At 41.0% G+C, this 24,902-nt stretch overlaps 1 protein-coding gene across 5 annotated transcripts in view; it reads right to left on the reverse strand.

Annotated features, from left to right (window-relative positions):
• Nucleotides 1-1,631: 1,631 nt before the first annotated feature.
• The window catches only part of Tps1 (Trehalose-6-phosphate synthase 1), a 48,638-nt gene continuing 25,367 nt past the window's right edge, over nt 1,632-24,902 (reverse strand). For 3 of the 5 annotated variants that reach the window (XM_076808759.1, XM_076808758.1, XM_076808755.1), the window contains exons 4-12: nt 13,513-13,677; nt 12,504-12,732; nt 12,094-12,410; nt 11,021-11,394; nt 10,205-10,396; nt 9,939-9,971; nt 8,329-8,656; nt 7,274-7,567; nt 1,632-6,045 (exon numbers count right to left, since the gene is read on the reverse strand). In XM_076808759.1, coding sequence (XP_076664874.1) covers nt 5,806-6,045; nt 7,274-7,567; nt 8,329-8,656; nt 9,939-9,971; nt 10,205-10,396; nt 11,021-11,394; nt 12,094-12,410; nt 12,504-12,732; nt 13,513-13,677 — 2,172 coding nt within the window. In that variant the 3' untranslated portion in view covers nt 1,632-5,805. Of the gene's footprint in view, nt 6,046-6,923; nt 7,025-7,273; nt 7,568-8,328; nt 8,657-9,938; nt 9,972-10,204; nt 10,397-11,020; nt 11,395-12,093; nt 12,411-12,503; nt 12,733-13,512; nt 13,678-24,902 lie in introns of all 5 variants that reach the window. The other 2 variants (XM_076808760.1, XM_076808756.1) reach the window with 2 other exon arrangements.

Consider the following 24,902-nt stretch of genomic DNA (forward strand, 5'->3'; position numbering starts at 1 on the left):
ATTCAATGAATTTTATTGCGGTACCCAGCCGTGGATGATAACCAATTTAACTAATCATTATCAGTAACGCCCTTCGACTCCTCGCATCAGCATCCATTTCCCAACATCCTTCGCTTTTCGGAATACCTTTAATTGCGTCTCGATAACGCTGCAAATGAAAGGTTACACCGGCAAAAAATGTGCCGACAGCAAAGTAGCGCGAGATATCGCGAAAAATACGTGTTGCAAAAAATTTATTTCAATCGAGTCTACGCGCACCCCCACAGATGCGGCACGGGTCCACGAAATTTTCAAACCCTCGTAATGTCAACTAAAATTATTCGTTGAAAAATAAGGCGAATAGTCGACCGGTTTTCTCGTCAGAAATTTTGTTTTACAATTTCAACGTTTCGAAGGCAACGGGGGTAGGGGGTGGGGGGGGGGGCGGGGGAGGGGGCGATCGTGAACATCAAATGGGGGAGAATAAAAAATAAAAGAAACAGTTGCGCACAGTTTACAAACGATGTTTATTTCTGCAATTTTCGTTCCCACTTTTTTCCTTTTGCTTCGTTTAGTCTCGTTTACAGCCACGGGACCAGCCTCTACAATTTGACTCGATTGAAAAATCTTGCCTCTTCGTTCCCCTACGTGTGTTGCCTATCCTGTATGCGTGTTTTCTCCTGTACCTATACGCATATACATACACACATACACACACACAAATATATATATATATATATTTATTTATTTGCTCATTTTTTCGTACAATGTATATTCGAGGTAAAAACAAAATAGTCATACAAAACGTAGATTAATTTGATATTGTTCTCCGTTTCCTTCTTTCCTCCCTCTCGTACAGTTTCGCATTAAGGGCGCATTATAGGACGCCCTTGCGTGTGTTTCTTTATACATATACAATCGTATTTATAGCATATGTGTTTTCTTTGCATACTTTCAAATAGATATGACATCGGATAATATCGCTTTGTTCCCCCCCCCCTCCCCCCTCCCCCCTCGTTCACCTGTAATTTCTCACTCAACAGGCTCTTCGTCGCTTCGCACACTTCTTAGCTTCTTCGTCCACTTTCTTTCTCGCTTTTATTTAGCTTCTCATTTTTCAAAGCGCTTCGTATAGCTCACTTGTTACATATTGACTAGCGGTAATAATAATTGACTAATAAATATAAAGGTGAAAATACGAGATTGGATATGGGGAGGGCTGATTTCTTCGCAGGTCAAACCGTCGGAATTCTATACTCTATTGATTAAAAATCGTTTTAGTATTTTTTTTTTTTGGAAACGATCGTTTTACACGCTCTAAATTAATGGATTACTCGGGGAACAATAAAGTAGAACGGTAAAAGTAAAGAGGAGAAGGGAAAACGGGATGATATCCAGGGCAGGAGGATAATATTATTAAGAAATGGAGAACAGAGGGTTGATAAGAAAACAGAAATGATTGGGGATCCAAAAACGTACAATGGTGGTGAAAAAGTGTAAACTTTGAACGGTCTCGGTATCTGAAAATTTACATGGACCGAGGGGCTTGAAAAATCGACTGTATAGTAACACTATTGAATCTGTTATGTAGACAGTTAAATATATTTTAAACTTTCTTTTCACCACCACTGTATAAATTCGCACCGCGGATGTATGTAAAGATCGAAGTTTAATCAACAACAACAAAACGTAGGTATATAAAGATAAAACGTGTCCCTTCTCGGACCTTGAAGTTAAAAACGAAAAATGATTCGTGAACAAAATCTCCCATCACTTCGACCTGTCTTTTTTTTTTTTTGTTCGCTTCTTATTTTGTACGTATGCATGTATTGTTATCGTTATATTACTATAATCGTAAGTACAGTCGTAGAAATAGATGTCCGGGACAGAAACAGGTCACTAAGTAATAAAATTACAGAAACATCGCTTTTCATATTATATCCCTGCTCGCGAGACTCGTTTTCTACCGTTTTCCTGTCTTTTTTTTTTTGCCATATCCTTCCTCGTAACGAATTTCCACAGGTTCTACATATAAAAATACATGTGTGTATGTACCGTAATTAACTCTCGCCTGTGTAACTTTCAAATTTCATAATTCCGCTTATGTATACACATGTTTGCGCACGTTCTATGCACGTGTATATCGACTTGTATAATCTGAGCTCGACACACAGATGTATTCGAATGAGATTGACGCATCGATTTAGGCACGTTCAATTTTTTTTCAGTGGAGAAATAGACGCGAGTCAGGTGATCGGTTCATGACTATGATAAATATTTATTATTAGAATTATGGTTTCACCTCTGTGTAAGAGCTCGTGGACACTTAACTTTACATCGGGAATAACAAGATTTTTGTAAATGTTCCGATTCTCAAAATTTTACACGGTGATTGCTTCTAAATATCAGATTTAATAAATACTTTTTATATCCATGATTCAATCTTTAGTGTTCGCTTGAATAGCTTCTGTTACGGCACAGTAGATTTGCATTTTTCGGAGTCTAAAGCTCTCATCAGTTATTCTGAAATCTGCGAATAAATCTATGAGTCGTTCCTTCTGTATGAACGCGAGGGCATCATCGTTTGGATGCAATCGAACACGAAAGCAGCCTAATGACAGTGAAGACAGGATGTACAAGAATCCCTTATTTCCATAGCTTTGTCGTACTATTTCGATCCATTTACTGGCTACTGTAAAACATGTAACAAAGTGCAATCGCTTAGAGTAGTAAGTCATCCTCCATGCGGCTGTGTGAAAAATTAACGTACCCTAGAGTCGAGGGAAGAATCGGCTTTGAACACCTCCCAGAAATACTTTAATTCGGAGAAAGTAGCGATGGGTCCGAACGTACCGCGAGTATTTTTGTTTGAACGAGTAACTCTTGTTTCGACCGGAACGAAATTTAGACATTCGCGAATAAACGGCGAGCTTGATCCTAATATCAAGCAAAGAAAAGATTGTACAGGGAATTACTGAAGTTGAATTTTATTTATAATTTTCCCAGTCGATTCCTCCTGCGACTCCATAGTGGAATATCTTATGAATGTAAGTTCCGAATGAAAGGAGACGAACGAGTGATTTCTGTAGAAAAATTCACCGGTCGATTCTTCGGGCCTGTAACAGTCCTCGTTCTCCTTTGATCTTTCGCATTGAAACTAAAGACGAGGCCTCTTTTCATTAAAAAATCAAGCTTGCGTATAAATTATCTTCTTCGGTCGACTCTAGTATGCGACCAACATGGCACATTGATATTATTTTCACTTAAACAGACTTTCAAGATCCTCCGATTAATCTCACACTGAGATCCATTGAACTGGTCAATGCTGAAGATTTGTTCTTCTTCTTGTCGTTCGGTGGGCCTTGAAAAAGGACCGATCGAGAATTCATCCAAAAATCCTGAAACATTCGATTCTCCGGCTCCTCCTCGTCGCCGTTCACTCCGTCTCTTCTCTCGCGTAAAAAAGAGATAAACCATTGGAATAAGAAATCCTCGAGTGGCTTATTGTACTTAGAAAACGTGTGAAAGTTGTCCGTGTTTCGACTGGTTTCGCTCAGAGTATGCGTTTCCATACCTGTGTGTGTTTCGTCGCGCGTGTGAAATGTTTGAGTACTCGTTTCTTTTTTTATTAATGATTCGTGCGAAACTGATTAGAATGTAGGATACAATTGGCACTGTGCTCTTCGGAAAAATCGACGATCGAACAGAGGTCTGACTGTACAGGGCGTTCAAAAACTTGACAGGTTTAAAGGAAAAAGTTTCATAAACATGGGTCCAAAAACTAATTATTTCCAAGATATTTCTTTGTCACATCGCAAGCTAATGGTTCTTTGTAGGATTACTGATCTCTTCAGAATTCGAAGTTGAAATAAATATTACATTGAATTAAAAATTTTCCTAATTCGAGCAATAGCTTTTGTTATAGATTATTCCCACTTGCATTTAATATAGAAAATCAGTATTGTAGAAATCTGTGTTTCTAACCCTTCAATTTTTCTTAGTTCCTGATTCAATTCAAAATTCGATGTTACTTGAAAATAAATTTCGATTGAAAATTGCAATTAGTTCATTTTAGTCGACACTCTATCGTGAGGCTCCAAAAGAATTGTTTGTCAGAAAACTGAATATCTCAAGAGGTTTTAATTTAAAGACCTACATTTATCAACAATTCAGTGTTTCGTTTTGCAAATTCCATTTCTCAGTTTATTCTATACCTACACTTGAAAAACACCTTGTACAATCATCGAACTTAGAACTCCATTTCTTCATAACGAACACACATATAAGTACAATATATTAAAAACTCCTGCAATCCGTTTCCTCGTCCCACCTTCGTCAATATCGGTATAAATACAGCAACTTGCAGACTTTACACCGACATTAGTATAAAAAGTATACACGTTCTCGCAAAGGGCAATGAAAAATAGACTTTATAAGAAACTATACAGCTGTGCCTAGCAATAGCACGGTCTCCAACATTCTAGCTTCCACTTCACAGCACAGGAACTCTATAGGCATAGCGATGACTAGTTTGGAGGTTCAGCAGGCGATCTACTATTGAAGCATCTCTGTTAAATGGCACCAAAGCGGCCCCTCCCCCCCCCCGGCGTGCTCCTTTCATTCCACACCCCGACCTAAACTGCCACAGACCTCACTATTGCTTGGTAAACCTACACTTCCACGATTCTACTTCTACGAAACCGTTTCGTAAACGAGCTGATAGTGCTCCGATACAATTTCGTGCGTCGGAAAAGCCTGAATCGAAGGAGACTAAACGAATATCTGAAATTTCGTGGATACGAACGAACCCAAAAGAAAAAGGAAAAAGAAAGAAAAGAAATACACAATCTCGAATACAATCAGCTTTCTTATCCGGGCTAATTAAATTCACATCTGTTTCTTGTCTCGGGGATTGGTAACAGGTGATACAACTCAATAGGAAACAGTTGTCGGACAAGTCACTGCAACGTGAAATACTAATCGAGTATGGTTTCGTTTTGAGCGACGCGAACCTAGTATCTATACACAGCTAGTAAGTACCGTGGTATCTCGACGAGCGGCGTTCATCGGAAACGTCGCTCGTCCAAATATGGGTACACCATAACGATCGTATGGCGAATTCTAAAATAATAATAATAAAAAAAAGAACACGTACATATATATATGATCCTAATATATATATATATATTCCCGTTTGACGCTAGAATAAGAGATTCAGCGATCGTACACCTAACACTCATCTTTTTTTTTTTGTTATTTTTTACTTCTCTTGGTAATTATTCCACGGGCTAAAGCCATTCCAACCGGTTACCGGAGTTGTACATCGATTTAAACGTTGAACAATCGAGAGAATGGTTTGGGTTCCGCAGCAATGATGATCCAGGAGTGCCTCCTCTTTGGCTCTTGCGTCCCTTGTTACTTTATGCTCGAATAATCCGTAACGCGTTAATATAATATACTCGGAGATTAGAGGTACTCCGAAGGTCGAAATTGCAGCTGGTTCTTCTCAGTTAGTCAGAGGAAGAACCGTTTTCAGTGTGACACTCGGTCATTTTTTTTTTTTTTTGTTTTTCTGGATAATGATGACTGTTTCTCCACACACATACATATTTATATATCTATATCGTATATCTGTATCTGGATATACAATGTACACGACGTTTTAACCTGCCCCACCAATAGAGATTCCCTTTCGTTCGTTCCTGTTATTTTGCCCTCTCGCTTACTTTGCTCTTACTCTACGAGTGCAATCATAATCCCGCGACGCACGTGCATGTTTCTTGTCGGGGACACAGTCGGTGTGGTACTTGAGGAATAATGCCCAACCTAAGATTCCAAGGTCGTGTTCGACGGCGTGTAGGACATCTCCATGGTTATACCAGCGCTGTTGCGACGGAATCTCGATGGGATATCGGTGCTGTTGCGCGGCTTGCGTTTGCTCAGGTGCCTCTCCACCCACTTCAGCATCGTCAGCACGGAGTCCGTGCTTGGCAAACGTCTCTCCGCGGACGTGCGAATTATGTGAGACGAGGCGACGCGAAACGTGGCCGCCATACCCTTCAGCGCCTGCGCAGAGAATAGTGGTGATGAGCACGAGGGGAAGATGCAAAGAAATGGTACAGGGCAGAGATGGGCAAAATTTTTATTTAAATGAAAATTTCGAATAACGAATGAAAGTTAAAAAAAAAAATTATTCACCACGTGTCGAGCAAAGTTATTTTTTTTCATTCGGCAAATAAAGTTAATTTTTTTTCTTCGAGCGTTTCAACTTCAGCGTCGAATAAAGTTTTCAACTTTAACTTTAGCTTTAACTTTATCTGTAACTTTAACTTTATCTGTAAGTTTATTCGACGTTAAATAAAGTTAAAGTTAAAGTTGAAAACTTTATTCGACGCTGAAGTTAAAACACTCGAAAAATTAAAGAAATTAACTTTATTCGTCGAAGAAAATTAACCCAGATTAATATTATGTCCAACTTTGATATAGGTTATACCGAGCAGTAGTGAGGTCACCACGCGCGCATGCCCGAACAGAAGAGACCTAGGGACTTTCTGGGGAATACAGTACCATTTTCGTGTCGCATGCGACATTATCGATCCAGGATTGAAAACGATCGCAGCGCCATTAGTGGTTAAAATTAAAACTGAATATAGCAGCATTTCCAGCATTTGTTGGTACAAGGTCTATCTATTCTCTGTGCTACAAGCTGATCGCTATTTCCACTATTTCTTATCACGATTTGGAGGAAGTCTCGATCGCATCAGCGGCTTCGTACCGTTTCGAGCTGGCTTCCAATTCGCCTCACTCTTGCAACGGGCAAGATAAAAGTGTAGCCGGCTTGTTCTAAACCGTGGCAAGAAATGGTGGGGATAGCGGCGAGCTTTTATTAGAGAGGATAAATCGAGCTTATATGATAAAAATACTAAGAATTTCGCTATACTTACTGTTAATCCTAACTGCTAGTGGCGCTGTGATGGTATTCTATTCCGAATGGATAACGTTGCGTGTGACGCGAAAGTGATATGGGAATTCTAAAGCCCCTGAGCTGTGTGATAAAAATTTACATTGGATGTTTGGTGATTCCTATACACCGCGTCAGCGGTAATAGCTTTAGACCGCATCTAATAGCATCTGTCGCTACAATTCAGCTGAGCGTGTGATAATAAATAGCTTCATATACAGTGTACTTAATCTTCCATCACTGAACTATAGTGAACAACACTACACATTCAAATGAGAATCATGGCAGATAATGAATTAAACTAACATAGATTTATAGCTGTAAAATTCTTACCTTCATAGCGTCCTCGTCGGTAACGTCGTCACCAGCATAGATAATTCTGATGCGTTCGCTCCAATCGACCCCGAAAGCTGTGCGTAGGATGTAGATAGAAGCACGACCTTTGTTCCATTCCACCGGTGGCCTCGCCTCGATGGCACAATGCGCGGAGCAGGCTTTGAAACCCGCTGCCTCGATGATTTTCTTCACCTGCTCAATCATCTCCGGGCGACCTTCCATCGGCGTCTCGCGATAGTGGAACGTCAGCAACGCTCCTTTGTTCTCTACCCAAGCACCGTCTCTGCAGAGCTGAATTCAATTTGCAATTGCAACTGTTAAACACCGTTGCACTATGCAGCCCTAATTCGACACATTTCGACACATTCGACTCTATGCTGATGTGAGAAAAAGGATGAAGCTATAAAGAATTTTTAAAACAGTTTCTTCAGCAGGTCTACAAAAACTTAAAAGTCTGTGTTGGCATAGAACATGTCGTATCATAAGGGGTGAAGCGATGGAGCATACTCAGTACTAGGCATGTATAACAATCTAAACTCAGGATCATGAGTTTCCTCCAAAGAGTTCACTGTTCCCGTTGTAACTAACATTCTTTACCACACCAGTGCTTCCCAACCTCTTTTGAGTCGCGATCCCCTTTTATAATAGTCAAATAACCTGCGATCCCTCCCCATATAAGATAAATTTAATTTACTAAAGTAAAGAAAACACATTCAAATAGGTATTTCAGAATATAATTCTAATTCAATAATTAAAATAAATAAGTGTAAAAAATCGCCAACTAAAAATCACTGCGGCGACCACCCAGAAAATACCTCGCGACCAAAAGGTTGGGAATCACTGTAATAGACGAAGCCTTCTAAATCTTTAACACTAGACACCTCTCAACCTATTAACCAACTACACCCAATACCACACACCATTAGCTCCACTGTCTGAAGCCCCGTCACTGGTCAACGCTTAACTCTGAAATATCAGCGCAATAGCTAAGAAGCCTCAGTTATCTCCAATCCACATAAAACCTTCCAAACCATTCAGGATAAACCACCCACCTGTTCCTGCAACGTCTGCATCAAGTTAGCCACCTTGTCTTCCAGTTCAGCCGGCATGGGATGAACGAACTTGCTGCCGTCGGGGTGCAGGATCTCCAGCCCGTGGTTCCCGGCGTACGTGATCCCCTCGATGCCGACCATCGACTTCACGTTGTTCACGTTCCTGCCCGATATGATCGCTATGTAGACGTCAGACATGTTAGACAACCTCTGCAGCACGTTCTTCGTCTCCAGGGGTAGAATGGCCAGGTCTGGATGCGTCGCGATGGGAGCTAGGGTACCGTCGTAATCCAGCAACAGAGCCAACTTATGGTTCTCGCCGATATACCTAGGGGACATGTGTTATCACTGGAACGTTACCCGGCTTTCATCATGAGTCGGGTCGCATTCGCACGCGCGGGCCCGCCCGTCCTCCAAAAGCGTTCTCGTCTGAGTAAAGAATCGCCTTCCCAAGCGTTTCAGAGCGTCGACACTCGCTCGCTCGACCCAGATATTTCACTTTCTGTATCTTTTCATATACGACTCACGTTGAAACGATATGAGTTCCCAAGGGATGTTTTCATTCTCGTTAATTTCGATCTGCTGGGAGAATTTCGCTTGCGACAGGATGGTCCGTCAGGATAGTTAATTAGACCGATAGCGTAAGGTGTTTTCGACCTGTCGTTTAGACCGTCGAAAGCACCCAGTGGTATTTTGTATTCCCCACGCTGCGACGTACCCATACTCATGCTCTGCTTTAACAGTCTGCTTCACATAGGGTTTCGTATTGTATAGGAAAAGCTTGTGGGCTTTTGTAAGCATCCCCGGCAGTTCGCGCGTGTACTTAGAATAATAACACTTACACAGGGTGTCTCGTAATTAGTGGTACTGCTGGGGGAAAAATGAGCGGAAAATTCGGAATGAATGCTTTTCACGCGTAGCCTTGTATCGAAGAAAATGGACATTGTATATAATATATGGGAAATAATTTTTTAAATGCACAGTCGCTAGGCTGTAGCTTGATTCGACTGATTTCAAAGTAAATTCCTCGCGTTTCTGCTCGGATTTTAACTGGACGATATTTGTTTTGTTAGTTCCAAGGTTGTATTTTCGAAAACAGTCGATGACACCGCGTAATTGGGAAAGTTGCTCGCGCGTCTGACCATCGCTGGATATTACTACTTGCGCTAGTATTCGTAAACGTCGACGGTGACATATGTAGTTTAAATAACACAGCAGACTTTCATAGATTGCTTTAAGCTGCGTGAAAAATTGTGCGTTTAATCGGTACCTTGCCTTTCAAACCCGTCAGTTATTTCCTTGATCACTGTGCACAAGCTCGTACATATAAAGCCAAAGTTCACAAATACAAACACTAGAAACTCAGAGATGTTTAAAGCGTACCACAATGACACTGGTAATTTGACAATACGGCACACTGTACTATTTCAAACAAATCACCGTCTATACGAGCACTAGGACACAAGTGGGAATGACGAATAATAGACAGACACGTTAGCTGACAGTGAGTACCAGACGCAGCTTTGGAATCGATGTTCTCGAAAGCAGAAACTTGTACAGGGAAACGTTACTCTACAATTTTCTATGTATTTTCACACGAAGATTCATACCCTTGGTGGTCGTACCACGAATCACGGCCGAACCTGTATACACACCAGAATATTAATGTTCACTGTGACAGTTCGCCCATAGCACACGCATACGTTAAAGTGCGGTTAATTTGTGTGGCCCGTGAGGGGTTCACGTGCAGTGTTAAATTATTAACACCTTTGAAATTAAGCGTACTCCCGTCGTATATCGTTGAGTCGATCCCCGTTCAAGCGCATGCTCTGGTCGGGCCCAGTCATGCACAATCCCTAACTCCAATGGTACCTACTTGCTCAAGTAATCGTCGAAATCGTCCATGGTGACCGGTTGCATGGTCGTGGCGCCTACGGAATCGTGCTCCTCCAGCGATCCCATGACTTGTAAGAAGGATTTCATCCAGTAATTCACGTCATAGATTCTCTCGCGGCGTCTTAGGTGATTCATCCTCAGCGTACGTTCGTCCTCTGGCATGGTGAGCGCTCTGGAGTATACCCGTGTAACTTTAAGCACTTGCTTTTGCTTTTGCGATGGTACAGTGGAAGCGTAAAGTGTTTTAGAATTGTAGGTAGAGAGTCGGGTCTAGTTTATGGAGAGGAGTACAGGGATATTGATAATCGTTGTTGGCATGCTGATACCAAGGAAGCGTATTAAATGGGAGAGTGGTCATTGGAGGTGCTGATGACTGTGGCAACACCCTCTTGCAGAAACATTTCAATGGTACCTGGTATATTATTTGAGACTTCCAGGTGGAAGGCGAAGTTTCTTGAAATAGGATACAGGAATTGTAATAATATTGTAATTGGATGTGGATTATTGGAATAATATTTCAAGAGGGTATTAGCTATTGAAACAATATTCTAATACGACATAAAATACTGCAGCAATATTCTACTAGATAGAATATAGAGTGCTCAAATAATATGCCACTAGAATACAAAATAATGAAACAATAGTCCACTAGAATATAGAATACTGAGACCATATTCCACTAGAACATAGAATACTGGAACAACATTCCAACAGGGGTCACGATTGGCACCCAGAAGTCTGAAGCGTCAGCAACCCTATATCCAGATCACGAAAGCCTTAATCCCCCCCTTCGTACCTGTGTATAACTTCCGCTGCCTCGTCAATCTCGTAAGGATTACAGATCAAAGCTTCGTGCATCATCTCTCCAGCCCCAGCGAACGGGGAAACAATCAAGACTCCAGGTGGTGTGTTGATCTGACAAGCGACGAACTCCTTCGCAACCAGATTCATTCCATCTCTCAGTGGTGTGACGAGGGCTACAGCAGCATCCCTATAGAACGCTGCCAGCTCATCCTGGCTCACGCAGCCGTAAATATATCGAATAGGAGACCAGTTGGGCGTCGTGAACCGACCATTTATGCGGCCAATCAATTGATCCATCTCCAGCTTCAGGTCCTGGTACTCGCGTACATCGGTTCGCGATGGTACAGCGATTTGAAGCATGGTGACCTAATAAGAGAGGCATTTTTCGATCTTGGGAACTCGATATTTCTAGCATCAATCTTCCCAATATCTAACTAGTCACACTTCAGAACTTGGGGCCTACACCTTTGATTGTGTAGGACCCCAGGAGCATAACCTCAGAATGGGAGCTAGCGATCTTAGTGCCCCGAGCTGGCTGAAGAATGCTGTGACCTTGTAGAAGGCTCGAATGGGACCATTTCGTGAAGAAATCTGACATATTCTGCATTTGCTTAGTTATGTAACTTTAACGTATGCTAATATATTACCTATCGTTTAACCGCTGACTACTGAAAAATCCGTGAAAAAAGATCTCGAATTTTGAAAATAGGTATTGTTTAATGAATAGCCTTCTCTCAGTCTTCAAATATTGAAAGTTCTAACCAATACTGCTACCTTCTCACAATAGACACTTCCATGTCCCACAACTGGTATCTGGAGTATATTAATTTGCTTTCTGATCTTCAGCTTCACTTCCCATCCCAAGGTTCCAATCGATAAATATCGAACTAACCACTAAACTTCTACCATACATAAACCCTCAGAACCCGAGCTGTTTAGTCTCCCCTTATTAGTCTTCCAACAAATACTCGATTTCACCCAACGACCCCCTGCTACAACCCCCACCTCGTCATCTCCAATAATAACATCCACCACGCCTCTAAACGGCACCAAAGCAACAATCACCTGTTCACGGTGCTCCGGATGCTTCTCCAGCAGCATCTCGAAGGCCTTGAGCCTGTGCACCAGGCCCTTGGTGTAATCGAGTCGATCCACGCCCAGCACGATCTTCTGATTGGTCAGCATCACCTTGTTGGCGGTTTCGGCCAGCGAGACGAACCTGTCGAACGGAATGCCGATGGGGAGCGGTCGCACGCGCACGGTTCTGCCGCCGTGCTCCACCAGCAGGTTCTTACGGTCGACCCTGCAGCCGAGGCTCCTCTGGCAGCAGTCGACGAAGTTCAGACAGTAGTCCTGAATGTGAAAACCGACCATGTCGCAACCTAACACGTGATTCGCACACTTTCGTCAGACTCTGGGATAATCACGATTGGACGCTGGCGGAATACCGAGCGGAAACAGCGACGGTCACTCACCGAGCATTCCCTGGAGGATCTCGTCCGCCCATGGGAACAGTCTGAATATGTCCCACGGCGGGAATGGGATGTGCAGGAAGAAGCCCAGCTTCAGCCTCAGATTCTTGTCCTCGGCCGCCTGTCTGATCCAGTTCGCGGCTAGCATTAAATGGTAGTCGTGCACCCAGACCAGCGGCGTCCCGTTCGATTGGTTCTGCTGCTCCTTGTGGATCTGCTCCAGCGCTCCGACCTGAAACCGCGAATGAATTTATGTACACGCAAAAGGAAAACAGGCTTAAATAGAAAGAGTACACTGGGTGTGTCTGCCTTACTCCCCAATAAACTAAGGAGCTGCTTCAATGCGCAGAATGTTGCAACGAGACCCTATTGGCCCAACGCCTTGGAGCATCTCTGGGATTTCTATTGATTCGTGGGACTTTCGCGGGACTTTTCATTCAATTTGAATTCTCAATATTCGCCAGGGTGAGAATGTCGAAGTAGGTTGAGAAAAGGTACTTAGCTCTTTAGGCACGAAATACTGAACAGTTTGCGCTGCAATATTGCACGCGGGCGGAATGGACAGTGGTGGTTAGAAGAGAGTTTAGATCTCGTGGTTTGACGTGTTTGCGCGATGAACTTAATATAATAGCTGGAAGAGGAAAGCGAGCTCGTGAATTAAAGCGCCGAACGCAGGGACCAACTGATGCAGCGACTCTGATTCAAGCTTCTCGTCGTTGACTTCTCATACTTTTGCCAATTCATTTGTGTCGACGCTGAAAGCTTGAGGAGTCGCTTTAAAGCATTGCTCTAACGTCCCACTGATTTTACCACCTCGCTATAAACTCTCCCAGATACTGTACTAGGCTTTGCGTACTATTTTGGTACCGCTGGTCGGATATGGATTTTAAGACACTGTTTTATTCTTTTCGATGCAGGTATCTTACTTCTGTTAGCGTTCCCTTTTTAAACTAACCACTGCTCGGAGTGCACCCTTGGGTGACGATAATCGATGGCACTCGATCGAACTCACCGTCTTCGCCGCGAATTCCTCGTTGACCGCGGAATACGCGCGCCAGTGCTCGGCGGTGAAGGTCGCCCTGTCGGGCATCGAATGGAACAGCGGCCAGAAGGTTCCATTGCAGCATCCATTGTAGTATGAATCGAAGATCGTCGGGTCGACGTGCACTGCCACGACCTGGACATTAGAAACAGCACTTTTTGAGTCCACTGCAACCGTGCGAAAAGGTGTACGACAAAGTTGCGGTACGATTTTTCGCAAGGGGAGATTAATGGGGGGGAAAATAAGTCAGACGTGAATTATGAGAGCCTTTACTCGCTTCTTACTTTCTCCTTGTGTGCTATAGTTTCTGTTTAACGAGTAATAAAGTCGAGATAATAATAATGGGGTTGTTCTGAGTTGAAATTTTGTTTCCGTGAGAATTGAATGAAAATATTGTTGAAGATGTAGTTTGCGGAAAGAAGGTGGATGTTTATGTGGTTTTATAAAGCTTCTTTAAATCGGTGTTGTCTTTTGATTAAGGTATCTATGTGTTTGTATTTTCGTTATTGTTCCGTTGGACTTTAACGCATCCGCTGCACACAGCGCGCATCTATTTTTATCATATCTTAAGCTGTAGATATTCGTTCAATTGCGACAAATCACTATCCGCCGTATCGAACGTAACGAATAGCGCCAGGAATGTTAAACCGATAACGATGCAGACCCTGATGGTGATCGTTGGAGGACGTGTTTGCACGGTAATCGCATATTCCAAGAAGAGCAAAGTATAATATGCGTGCATAGCATCCACTGGGTAATTCTCTCGTTTTATCAAGATTGTTTCCAAAATTACATAAGTTGCAGTGAACCTCCGAGTCTGATTAATTTGGTAACATTCGTGTAAGATTAAATATGCAAGTTCCATGTACAAAACTAATAATATAACAATACAATAATATAATGATAAAATAATAGAATAATAAAATATTAGAATAATAAAATAATAGAATAATAAAATAATAGAATAATAAAATAATAGAATAATAAAATAATAGAATAATAAAATAATAGTATAATAAAATAATAGAATAATAAAATAATAGAATATAAATACTATTAAATATTATTATTATCATTATTATTATTATTATTTTCAGATTCAGGCCACTTTACACATTTTTTTAAGAATCACGTAATCTCATATTTCCAAAATTACATCCATAAGAAAAGATGAAGTTCAAAGCAATGTTGTTTCAAAGCAAAGATTCGAGGAAGAAAATTTTATTTCACATTTTCGAATAATTTTCAAACGAGAAAATACCCTGTCGTAAATGCACTACTGCTTTAACTATAAGATATACTTTTCATTTCCAATGGTAAAGTCAATCTCTAAAATTCCTCAGTCATCTGATTTCCTGCTCTTATTCCACGGCAGCGGCATAAAGCAAACCAAACGTTCTCCCAGAGGAAAGCACCCTCGTACTTTCTACTCTCCTGGTAAATGAAGAATCAGGAGGACGAATTCGTTCCAATAAAGAGAGGATCATTGGAAATTACATTGGCACGAGCCACCCCCGCAAGACTAGATTGCAAAGGAAACCACAGACGTAGACAAAGTGGCACGGACTCTCGACAACGTTTGGTATTAACCCTCCACGATATTTCATCGCAAGCAATCCTATGTCGTTGCTAGCTCGACACAGAAACTCAAAAAAAGAACTCTGCAAATATGCTAGAATACCAGCGTTCCTCCTAATATTCCGATTACATATCTCCGCGAAGAACTCTGTCCTCCGCGCAATTAGTGGCTCGATCAACATCCAAGTCTCTATCATAAATCCTTCGACAGCAAAATAGCAGTGAACTATCTGCCCTCGGCGCTACTAAGAAATTCGCACCACATATTTTCCTCATTAAAATCAATCTCTCGCCCAATCAGTTCCATTAGACAAACAACGCGACCTTCTTCCATCGAACACGTCCGGTCGTAAAGTGCGAACGATTTCGAGTTCTCATTAAAAATCCACCGAGAAACAGATCTCCTCGAGTCGCGTCTAAACATGCGAGACCCTTTCGTTGCACGTTGCGTTACACCCGCCCCTCGTTAATTGCTCGTTATCCTCGTGATTCGGTTTGTTTGCTCGTGCCACGGCCTCCTTTATTTTCTCGAACGCGTGAAAACACGCCTATCTTCCCCCTCCTCCCGCCGATCGCCGTTGATTGACGCAAGCACGCCGGCAATCGCTAATGAGATTATTATTAATGTCTCCTCGCGTAGACACAACCGTCCGAGGGTGGATCTCACGTATCTTAACGGCGAGAGAAACATTCGAAAGCCTCGTTGCACGATTACACCGCGGCGAGGCGGCTTATTTACACGTGTGCTCCGCAGTATTGATTCTTTTTAACTCGTAAAAGACTGGTCACGAGTTTTCCCCTTTTTCCACTGCTCGAACGGAAAAGCCAACCGGGAGCTGCCTCGCTTTCATTTGTCGGCTATGATCTTGGAGGGAAACTTCGAGACATTATCGGGGGGGTTATTTAAGTGTTCGGAAGTAAGAGAAAGGTACTGTAAAAGAGGCAACGTTATGACTCGGACGTTCAGAAGATATATTACTGTTTTAGATACACGATACACAACGCCTCTTTTGCTTCTGAAATTTAACCCTCGCACGGCGGGTGTAGGGTCAAATTAGACCCGTCTTAACCCACGGTGTGACTCACACCGTAGGGAATTCAATCCCCGGATCCCGGCTGTTTTTTGGGATTCCATTTTTATATTTTTCAATGGTTCATACAGTAATTTACGTTTTCAAAAATTCTCGAAATTCTCGGGATAAGTTATAACTTGATATATCAAATCCCGTGAGTTTTAGAATCCAAAAAACAGCCGGGATCCCGGGATTGAATTCCCTAGGTGTGAGCCATCGATAAGCTGATTTTGACGCTCAGCGCCTTCTATATGCAAAATAAATAGTTTTCTTTTCCACAGCCGACTTACAAACTATCTTCTCTCTCAAAATATTATATTCGAACGACAACTCTGTAGATTTTTAGCTGGAAATATTGATACTTGTAAAAGTTACAATTCTTTAAAGATTTTCTTCGTTTTTTCTCGAAATGTGGTAATCTAGAATTTTGTTACAAAAAACTGTGATCAAATTTCAATCAAAACGCTATTGGAATACATTCTAGAGACCTTGAAATTGACGCATGATTTTTTTCATGGTATTTGGACTCTTCAGATGAGAATGGCAGTCGTTCAAAAATTGATCTGGGTGTGAGCCACCCAGGTATGTCAAAGTTGATCGAAAACGGAGGTGTGTCAACGAAGAGTTAAATATCAAACTACATGTGCTACTTGCTATTATTATTACTTCTCGAAGAAAAGAATTCTATTGATCATTTCTATTCAACAGACCATGACAAGGTGTGTATGAATACAAATTTGAGTCCAAGTGAAGCCCGCTTAATTTTCAATTAATATACTCGAACTGTGAAGCAGTGATCGAATTTAAAAATATTCACGAAGAACAACGCAGTCTATGAGAGAAACTCAAGCTTTAATTAACGCGAGCAAAATTGTTTGGTCACCTGTAAAGACATCATGTAAAAATCGTGCATTGAGACCGAACAACGCGCGTCAGGAACAAAACGTGGCGGCCAACAGTGTTTCACCGGGTAATTTAATTTTCCGCCTTCACCTTTAACGCGACGGGTAATTTGAAACTGAAAAACACCGCTGACAACGTTACCCTGGATAACAAACACCCCCCAGTTTTTTTTTTAATTACTCTGGTACATTGCTGCCTTTGAACTACTGCGATGCATCGATCGTCGAAGGCATCCAATCCGGGTTAATTCAGTTTTTTCTACATCTAACCACAAGAATACCCCAGCAAATTTCTGTCCCCACTCATTTATTAATTTACACGGATAGGACGTGGATTATGAAGTTTTTAATGTGTAATAATTCTGCTACTATATGAAAGGAGAAAGGGAGAGAAGGGTGGGGGATGGGGGTCGAGGGTGAACAAGTAGATTAAAATAGGAATAGGAGGAGAGAAAGGGAGGAGGGTGGGAAGATTTAGATGTAAGGTAGAGTGGCGAAGAGAAAGGATAGTGAGTAGAAGATAAGAAATAAAATAGGTTAAACTAAAAAAATTAACAAATAAACTAAATAAATTATAGTATAATAAATATAGCATAGAACTGAAACAAGGATAAAGGGAAAAACGAAAAGAAGGAAAATAAGATTAGAACCCGTAAAGAAACAATAAAAATGTTTATGTATAATTTTGTTATTCGAATTGAGCATGCCCTCCTATTGGAACTTCACAAGTAACTATCAAAACGCGATGATTCTTCACAGAGAAGTATCTCAGAAGTGCAGAAGCAAGTATTTCATCCAAGTTTTCAGAGATTTCATTCTGTTGTAATTGTCAGATTAATTTCGCCGAGCATTATCAACCAAAGAATAAGAAGCAAATAACTTCACCATTCAAGCTTCCCATCATTTCAAACAAACCGATATTCCCTTCAACCCCAAATACCAGTAGCCTGGCCTACGTGCAAACAACTGCGTCTAAACGCACCCTCGAGAACAGTACACCCCCATTGTTCAAATAACTGTAAGCTTCGAAATACACCGCTGATATCAATCCACGTACAACAATATGTGACGCAGCCAATCAACGCAGTAACCGTCCAGACTTCTTCAATGCAACACGTGCGTCATTTACATCCGCCTTGCTACGATAGATGAACCAGAACGCTGCACGTACTCGCGACTCTTTGTGTGCGCCCCAGGCTACGGTGGCAATTTAATAATAATAACAACAACAATGCTATCGGGAACGAGGGACCGAGGCGTTATGTCAAATCGTAATTACTTATTCTGATAATCGAATCGAATTTCCTCGAGGGGGGAGGGAGGGGGGAAAGGAAGAGCCTGATCGTCGCGTCGCGACTCTGTTTCGCAACGCTCCAGGGGTCAGGACGTTTGAAGAAGATTACCCGTTTCGCTTGAGGGGGAAGAGCGTAAACAATGGAGGGGGTGCGCGGGCATTGTGGGATCGTTGAAAAAACGAACGGAACGATCGAAAACATTTTAATTACCCGTTATCGGGGGCCGACCAGTGTGCGCACTCCCGCGCGCACGCATCTCAATCGCGGGAGATATTGTAGGGAGACGCTCGCGTGCCCCCGTTTCCCCACCATCCTCCTTTATTCAAAACATGTTGTTAAACGTATCGTTTTCAGCGCGTGATCTAGCTGCTCTATCGAGGCGGCGGGAATATGGTATTCACTTGTGTGATCCGACCGCGACGGAGAGAGAATTTTTTTCGAGGGTTTTGGGAATGATCGAAGGGGGGAATAATCTTGGTTCGTGGACCGCGAAGGGGGTGAAGAGATTGGATAGATTGTCGAGTAATTTGGCGTGTGAAAGTAGTTTGCTGGATAGTTTAAATCGGACGTCGGGTAATTCTATAATTTGAGATGGATTTCGAGTAATTGAATAATTCGAATTGGATTTCCAGTAATTCAATAATTTGAATTGGATTTCGAGTAATTCAGTCATTTCAATTGGATTTCGAGTAATTGAATAATTCGAATTGGATTTCCAGTAATTCAATAATTTGAATTGGATTTCGAGTAATTCAATCATTTCAATTGGATTTCGAGTAAATCAATAATTTGAGTTAGATTTCAAGTAATTCTATAATTTGAGTTGGATGTCGAGTAATTTACTAATTTTATTTGCTGGGTAATTTAAGTATTTAAATAAATTAAGAAGCTGAGTAGCAGAATTAGAGGGAATTTCGTGGATTTGATATACAGCTCGAATTGGCTAATTAGCAATTTAACGAAAGCTCTTGGAACATAGCGAGCTGTACTCCAAAACCTTGCATTACCTTTGTTTTTTAATATCTCTTGGACCCTTTTTACTGGAGATACTTCTATGGCTCGTAATTGATATTTCAAAAACATTCATTTTGTATACACAGAATTACTTTGAAAAAAGGTGAGAGAAAGGTGGAAGGTTTTTAAAATATGTAAAATAGAAAGTATCAATCGTGGAACACAGATATTTCGAGCAAAAAGAAGCCTGTATTTTTTCCAAGCTATTTCAGAGGCATGAAATTTCATATCTGTGAATTTTCCTTCCTGTGGAGTATTTTATTCTTAGCTCCTTTCTAGTTTAATACACTGGAAGAAGTCTAAAAACGTCCAATTCAACTAGAAACTCAAATTTACTCAGAGTTCAAATTTAACAACGTGGTCCACTAGACCGAAATGTTTTTAAACTTAACTAAACTAATGCACGGATATAATCGAATATTCAAATCAGCTCTCTGATCGACATTTTATACGACGTGAATTTGACTCGAATATTTCATGTGATTGCAGGCAGATATCTCTGCTCTAGAATAACAAGAGCGTTGTTACACGATACGATACAAAACATTGTATACGTTACAGTACTTCGGTCGACCCACTTTTTTTATCACGGTTTCTATCGTTTTTTTTTCCAGCAAAGAAACAATAAAAGTACCGCGCGTAAGAAAATAATCGTGAAACTCGCTTTTAAAGTACCATCGTACGTATTTCATCGTAGACTACAAATGAACAATATATCACACGAGGTATTTCTCAGATTCTAGTATATTAATATTCTTGGTTTTTTATCAGAATTTTCAAAAATGTTTTTCACCTTGCCAAACGTGACAAAAGCATCTATAGAAATTGTAGTCACCAACGTAATCTCCATTACTTTCATAACAATTTACTGTCTCTTTAGAAATCTGTACTAATTAAATTCTACAGATAAATCTCCCCGCATTTCAAACCAGTGTAATTATTATAAATCTGAGGAACGTTTCTTCTGAAAATTGTATCATTAATTCAAATCTGTACATACGAATAAATATGCAAAGAGTAGCTCAAAGTGTTTCATTCATAATAGACGAAAATCTTCCTAAAATTTGATACAAGCAAAAATTAATTTTTAAAAAATACCCAAGAAGATAGGAATTTGAACGAATGTTTTGAATAACTTAAAGATTCTCCTGCGTAACACACAACAAGCCTTCCCAAATTAATGAAAATACCTTTTGATTTTTAACTACTTCATTTATTTTATTTTATTTTTTTGAGTTTCTGTGACATTTGTCATGTCGTAAGCCTGCCTTAACAATTGTTATTGTATCCCCAGCATAAACAAAGGAATTTCTACGCTATCCGCGATCGGCGATTTCATACGCACCAACTGAAAACAACAGGATTTCACGGGAAATCAGTGACACTGACTTCTTCGATCGTGGTCTCGTCGCCACGTAAGCACCGATATTTGATTTCTGCGAGTTTGTTGCGAAAAAAAATTACATAAGCCGTGATATAGATTCGTCCCTGGCCAGCCGAGATCAAAGGAGTTCACCGATACAACAAATGTAAACGGCGTTATAACTGGGCGGTATCGCACCACTCCTTTGTTTCTCTTTAATGTGCATTAACTGTCTATGGAATGCATTAGAGAAAAAAAAGCTGGCCAGATAGTGTAAACTTGCTCGAGGCATTTCCCATTTCTACTATTAATTGCTTCGAGTTGAAACCTCAAATTAACAATTAATCAATACACACGATCTTGAACGAAGTAATCGAAGCAGCACTAATATTATTCTCTCTCGCCTGCGTTAAATAGTCGATATATTAATTTGATAATTAATATGAAATACTTCAGACAACGTGTTGATGTAAACTGTTGACTGTTACGAAATGAAACAGTGTATCTCTACGGGGAAAAATGTAAAGTGATTCCTTTCAAATTTCCATACTTATTACGTGCTCATTTAGTGATAAATATTTATATTGACCGTATTGTTGTTGGAATATTAACTGTGCACTTAAAAAGTGTAGGAACATGTATACAGGTGCATACATAGTCACCTAATGATTTCCCTTAAATGCAGGCAATAAGCTGGAGAATATCTCCATTTTTAAAATTTTTTCACAACTAATGTCAAACGTCAAGATTACAACATAAATGTAAAAGTCGATTCCCCGCGGTTTATCATGATATACTTATTCGCGAGTGCACGGTATCTGCTTTTACGAGGGCGCGCATGAAAGTTTATCCTTTCACAATGGGATCACTGTAGTTTTATTCTTTAAACGTGTATCTTTTACGTCGAGCGCTTTTCTGATAAGATTCGCGTTACGAGGAACAATGCTATAAATAAAGCTAAGTCGCGTCGGTCTCTTTGAAATGTGTTCGATGCACAAGCAAATATTTCGAAGTAGTACTAGCAGGGACAACTTTTGAGTCAGTAATATTAAATACTGAAAATATAACAATCAGCAGGATCTTCTGAATCCACGATTAAAGTAGTTGTCAGAAGAAAGTCCAAACTGTAAACGGTGCGATGACAGGAATAAGATAGCTGCATTAAAAAGAATTCTCCCTTAATATTTACAGCCTATAGATTGGGGACAGGGAGCAGAATAGACCCGTGATTAGGGATTGCAAAATTACCGACTTTTTCAATTACCGGTAATTCGGTAAAATTTTTAATCAAAACCGGTTTACCGATAATTTACTGGTACTTTCCCACAGAAACTACAAAAATTCAAATTAAATTGAAACGCAGAGGAGAAAAAGAACCCATGTACTGTCACTCATAATTGAGGACCTTGCAGCAACAGGGGTGCAGTTTCACTTTTTATCGTTCTTGAGTTGTGATGAGTAATATACGTAAAAAAATTCTACAATTCTAAACGAGCGATTTACTGCAAATAAATAAAAATAGAAATATTAATATTAATATTTTTATCGTAGAATATTTTTTATATAATAACTACTAGGGGGACTTGTGGCACTTTGATGCAAGGGGCACAATGAAAACCTTAATATTATCTTGATATCTATAATGATTAGATGATAGCTAATAGGGTGTCTTGTGGTCATGTTTTGAACTTCTAACTGTTTCTAGATATCAAGAGAATATTAATTCATTGCGACCCTTGCACCAAAGTGCTCCAACTCCCCCTACTTATATATGTGAGAATACATATTTTTCAATTAGTGTTCTCTTTTCAATGTTAAGCCAAGGCAATAATTTTATAAACAGTTTTCTCTAATTAACTCAAACTTGGTAAAAATGTAGCTGCACCCCTCTTGCTGCAAGTTCCTCGATTCATAATCATTTGATGACAAATCAACGAGCTCTCGCGCCCCCACAAAACCAACCCCATAACGCCAACAGCCTTCCAAAATCCGCCAATGATTCAGAAGCATCGGGGAAGTATCCCTTCAGAACCGTTCAAATCTTACGCCATGAATATCGCTTCGTTTCGGTCGTAGCGATTACGTCTGATCGCGTCGGTGACTGTTATCATCCACCCCGCCAAGCTGACTGACAGATCGCCGCCGTTTATCATGAAGATATTTCTCGAAAGCCCCGCCACGCTCCACGTGATTCCCATCTGGCAATCCGCGTGGGCGAAATTTTGACGCGGCGATTGCATGGGATCGGGGAAGGCGTGCAGGCCGCCGAAATTTTACGCAACGAACGTGCGAATCGAGTGTCCTCGATCGCTGTATCGCGATCCAGGCGGGGCCTGTAGGCGATAAACGCTGCGAGATTTGCGAGCGTCACGCCACTGATAACCCGAACTTCCTCGACCTCTCGACACGATTATCGCCGACATCCAGGATCCTTGCCTCAGATCCACTCGCACGAGAGATGATCGACGACCCGCGAGAGCCATTTAAGGAGGCCCCGCACGAGCTCTTCCCCGTGGCGGCCGCGTAAGGTCACTGGGGCGCGTTTGGTGGCCGATTAAAAATGGGGGGTTTCAAGGCTTGCCGGATAAGGTGGAAGGCGACGTAACTATTGGAGTCGGCGGGGAGGGAACCCGCTTCGAGAGGAATTTAACGCGTTATTTTTAAATAATGAAAATAGCATTTTAACGATTCCAATGCAAATTCGTGTAATGTAGAGCAAGGAGCAGTATTTTCTTTCTGCGGGGGTGAAATTGAGCCTTAAACTTATCGCGTTTCTTAAATTTTTTTAATGTAACTTTATTTGTCTTTTGGTAGTGTAATAGAGAATAAAAAGCTTAAAATGTGTTGCTCTATCTCGCACTGTTACAAATTTATATTAAAAAGAAACCGAAAAAAAGCGATAACTGGAAGGACTGATTTCAACCCTTCAGAGTGAAATTTCACAGCAAAAATATTGCTCCTCGCCTACTCCAAGGTGCTCTACATTCACACGAAGTTTCATTAAAATTAGAATTTCCGGGGTGGGAAGTTTCCTTGTAAGAAGATAATGAGAAATAATCAGAAGAGTTGGCGTTGAAGATTTACTACCCTATAAACCGCCCTTCGGGTAGTAAAGTAAAACTTCTCGTGAACTATTGCATTAATTTTCTGGCCTTAAAAGTTTTCAGGGGTAGCACCAGTATTTCAGAATAAGATGCTCGAAAAATGAAAACTTCGTAAGATATTTCAAGCTTTTTTATCCTTCGTTTAAAACAGTCCAGTAGAATCCCTTGAGAAATTTGTTGATTAAAGGATAAAATACGAGGAAACATCTTGTAAAGCCTTCATTCTTCGAGAAGAATGACCACCCGCTGACACAGCAATTAACGGATTTTCTCAGAGCGAAAACTGTCGAGGTGTCCAAAAAAATAGCACGAAGTCGATTGCCGTCTATTAGACATCTGGCAGACAAATGTTCCCCAAGACTTCGAAGGTAAGCAATTGCCTAGTAACAAAGGGTCGCTGAATTTCCGCCTCGCTCTGACTTTAAAGGAAAACATCTCGACGAGGCTCTCCCAATCACGAGACACGACGATTAAACAGAGACAACTGAGTCGTTCCACGAGCAGTAGAATTTCTTCCGGACGCATCAGGACGATTGGATTAACTCGATCTTCATCGATTCGACTTGGTGGTCGTCACGCCGATTAACTTGGTCTGGGTCAAGTGCAAAGATGAATCTCTAGATGACGTTCCAGTTGACGGCTTCAGTCACGATGCTTGATGCATTGTTATTATCAATGATGCTCATCCCTGCCCCTAATCAGTGTTGATTTCGTGAAAGATTCTTGGAGGAATGTTTTTAAGGAAATTCAGATACTTTTAGAAGGGGTATACGAGTGCCCGGAATTTACGAGCTGAGCTGAACTCGGTTCGACTGCTCCAGCCGAATCGAGCGTTTGAATTCTCCGAGCTACTTGAAATTGACAAACTGTTTGGTAAAAATGCGAGCTACTTGAAAAACTCAAACCGCTTAAATTATTCGAGCCCCGGTAAGAGCCCCCGAGTGCTCGAATAAATCCAGTACTCACACACACCTAATTTTTAGTTACTTGATTGGTACTAACACTAACTAGGATAGAGGAAAGTTTACAGA

Source organism: Andrena cerasifolii, chromosome 3, assembly GCF_050908995.1.
Source record: "Andrena cerasifolii isolate SP2316 chromosome 3, iyAndCera1_principal, whole genome shotgun sequence".
Lineage (NCBI taxonomy): Eukaryota > Metazoa > Arthropoda > Insecta > Hymenoptera > Andrenidae > Andrena > Andrena cerasifolii.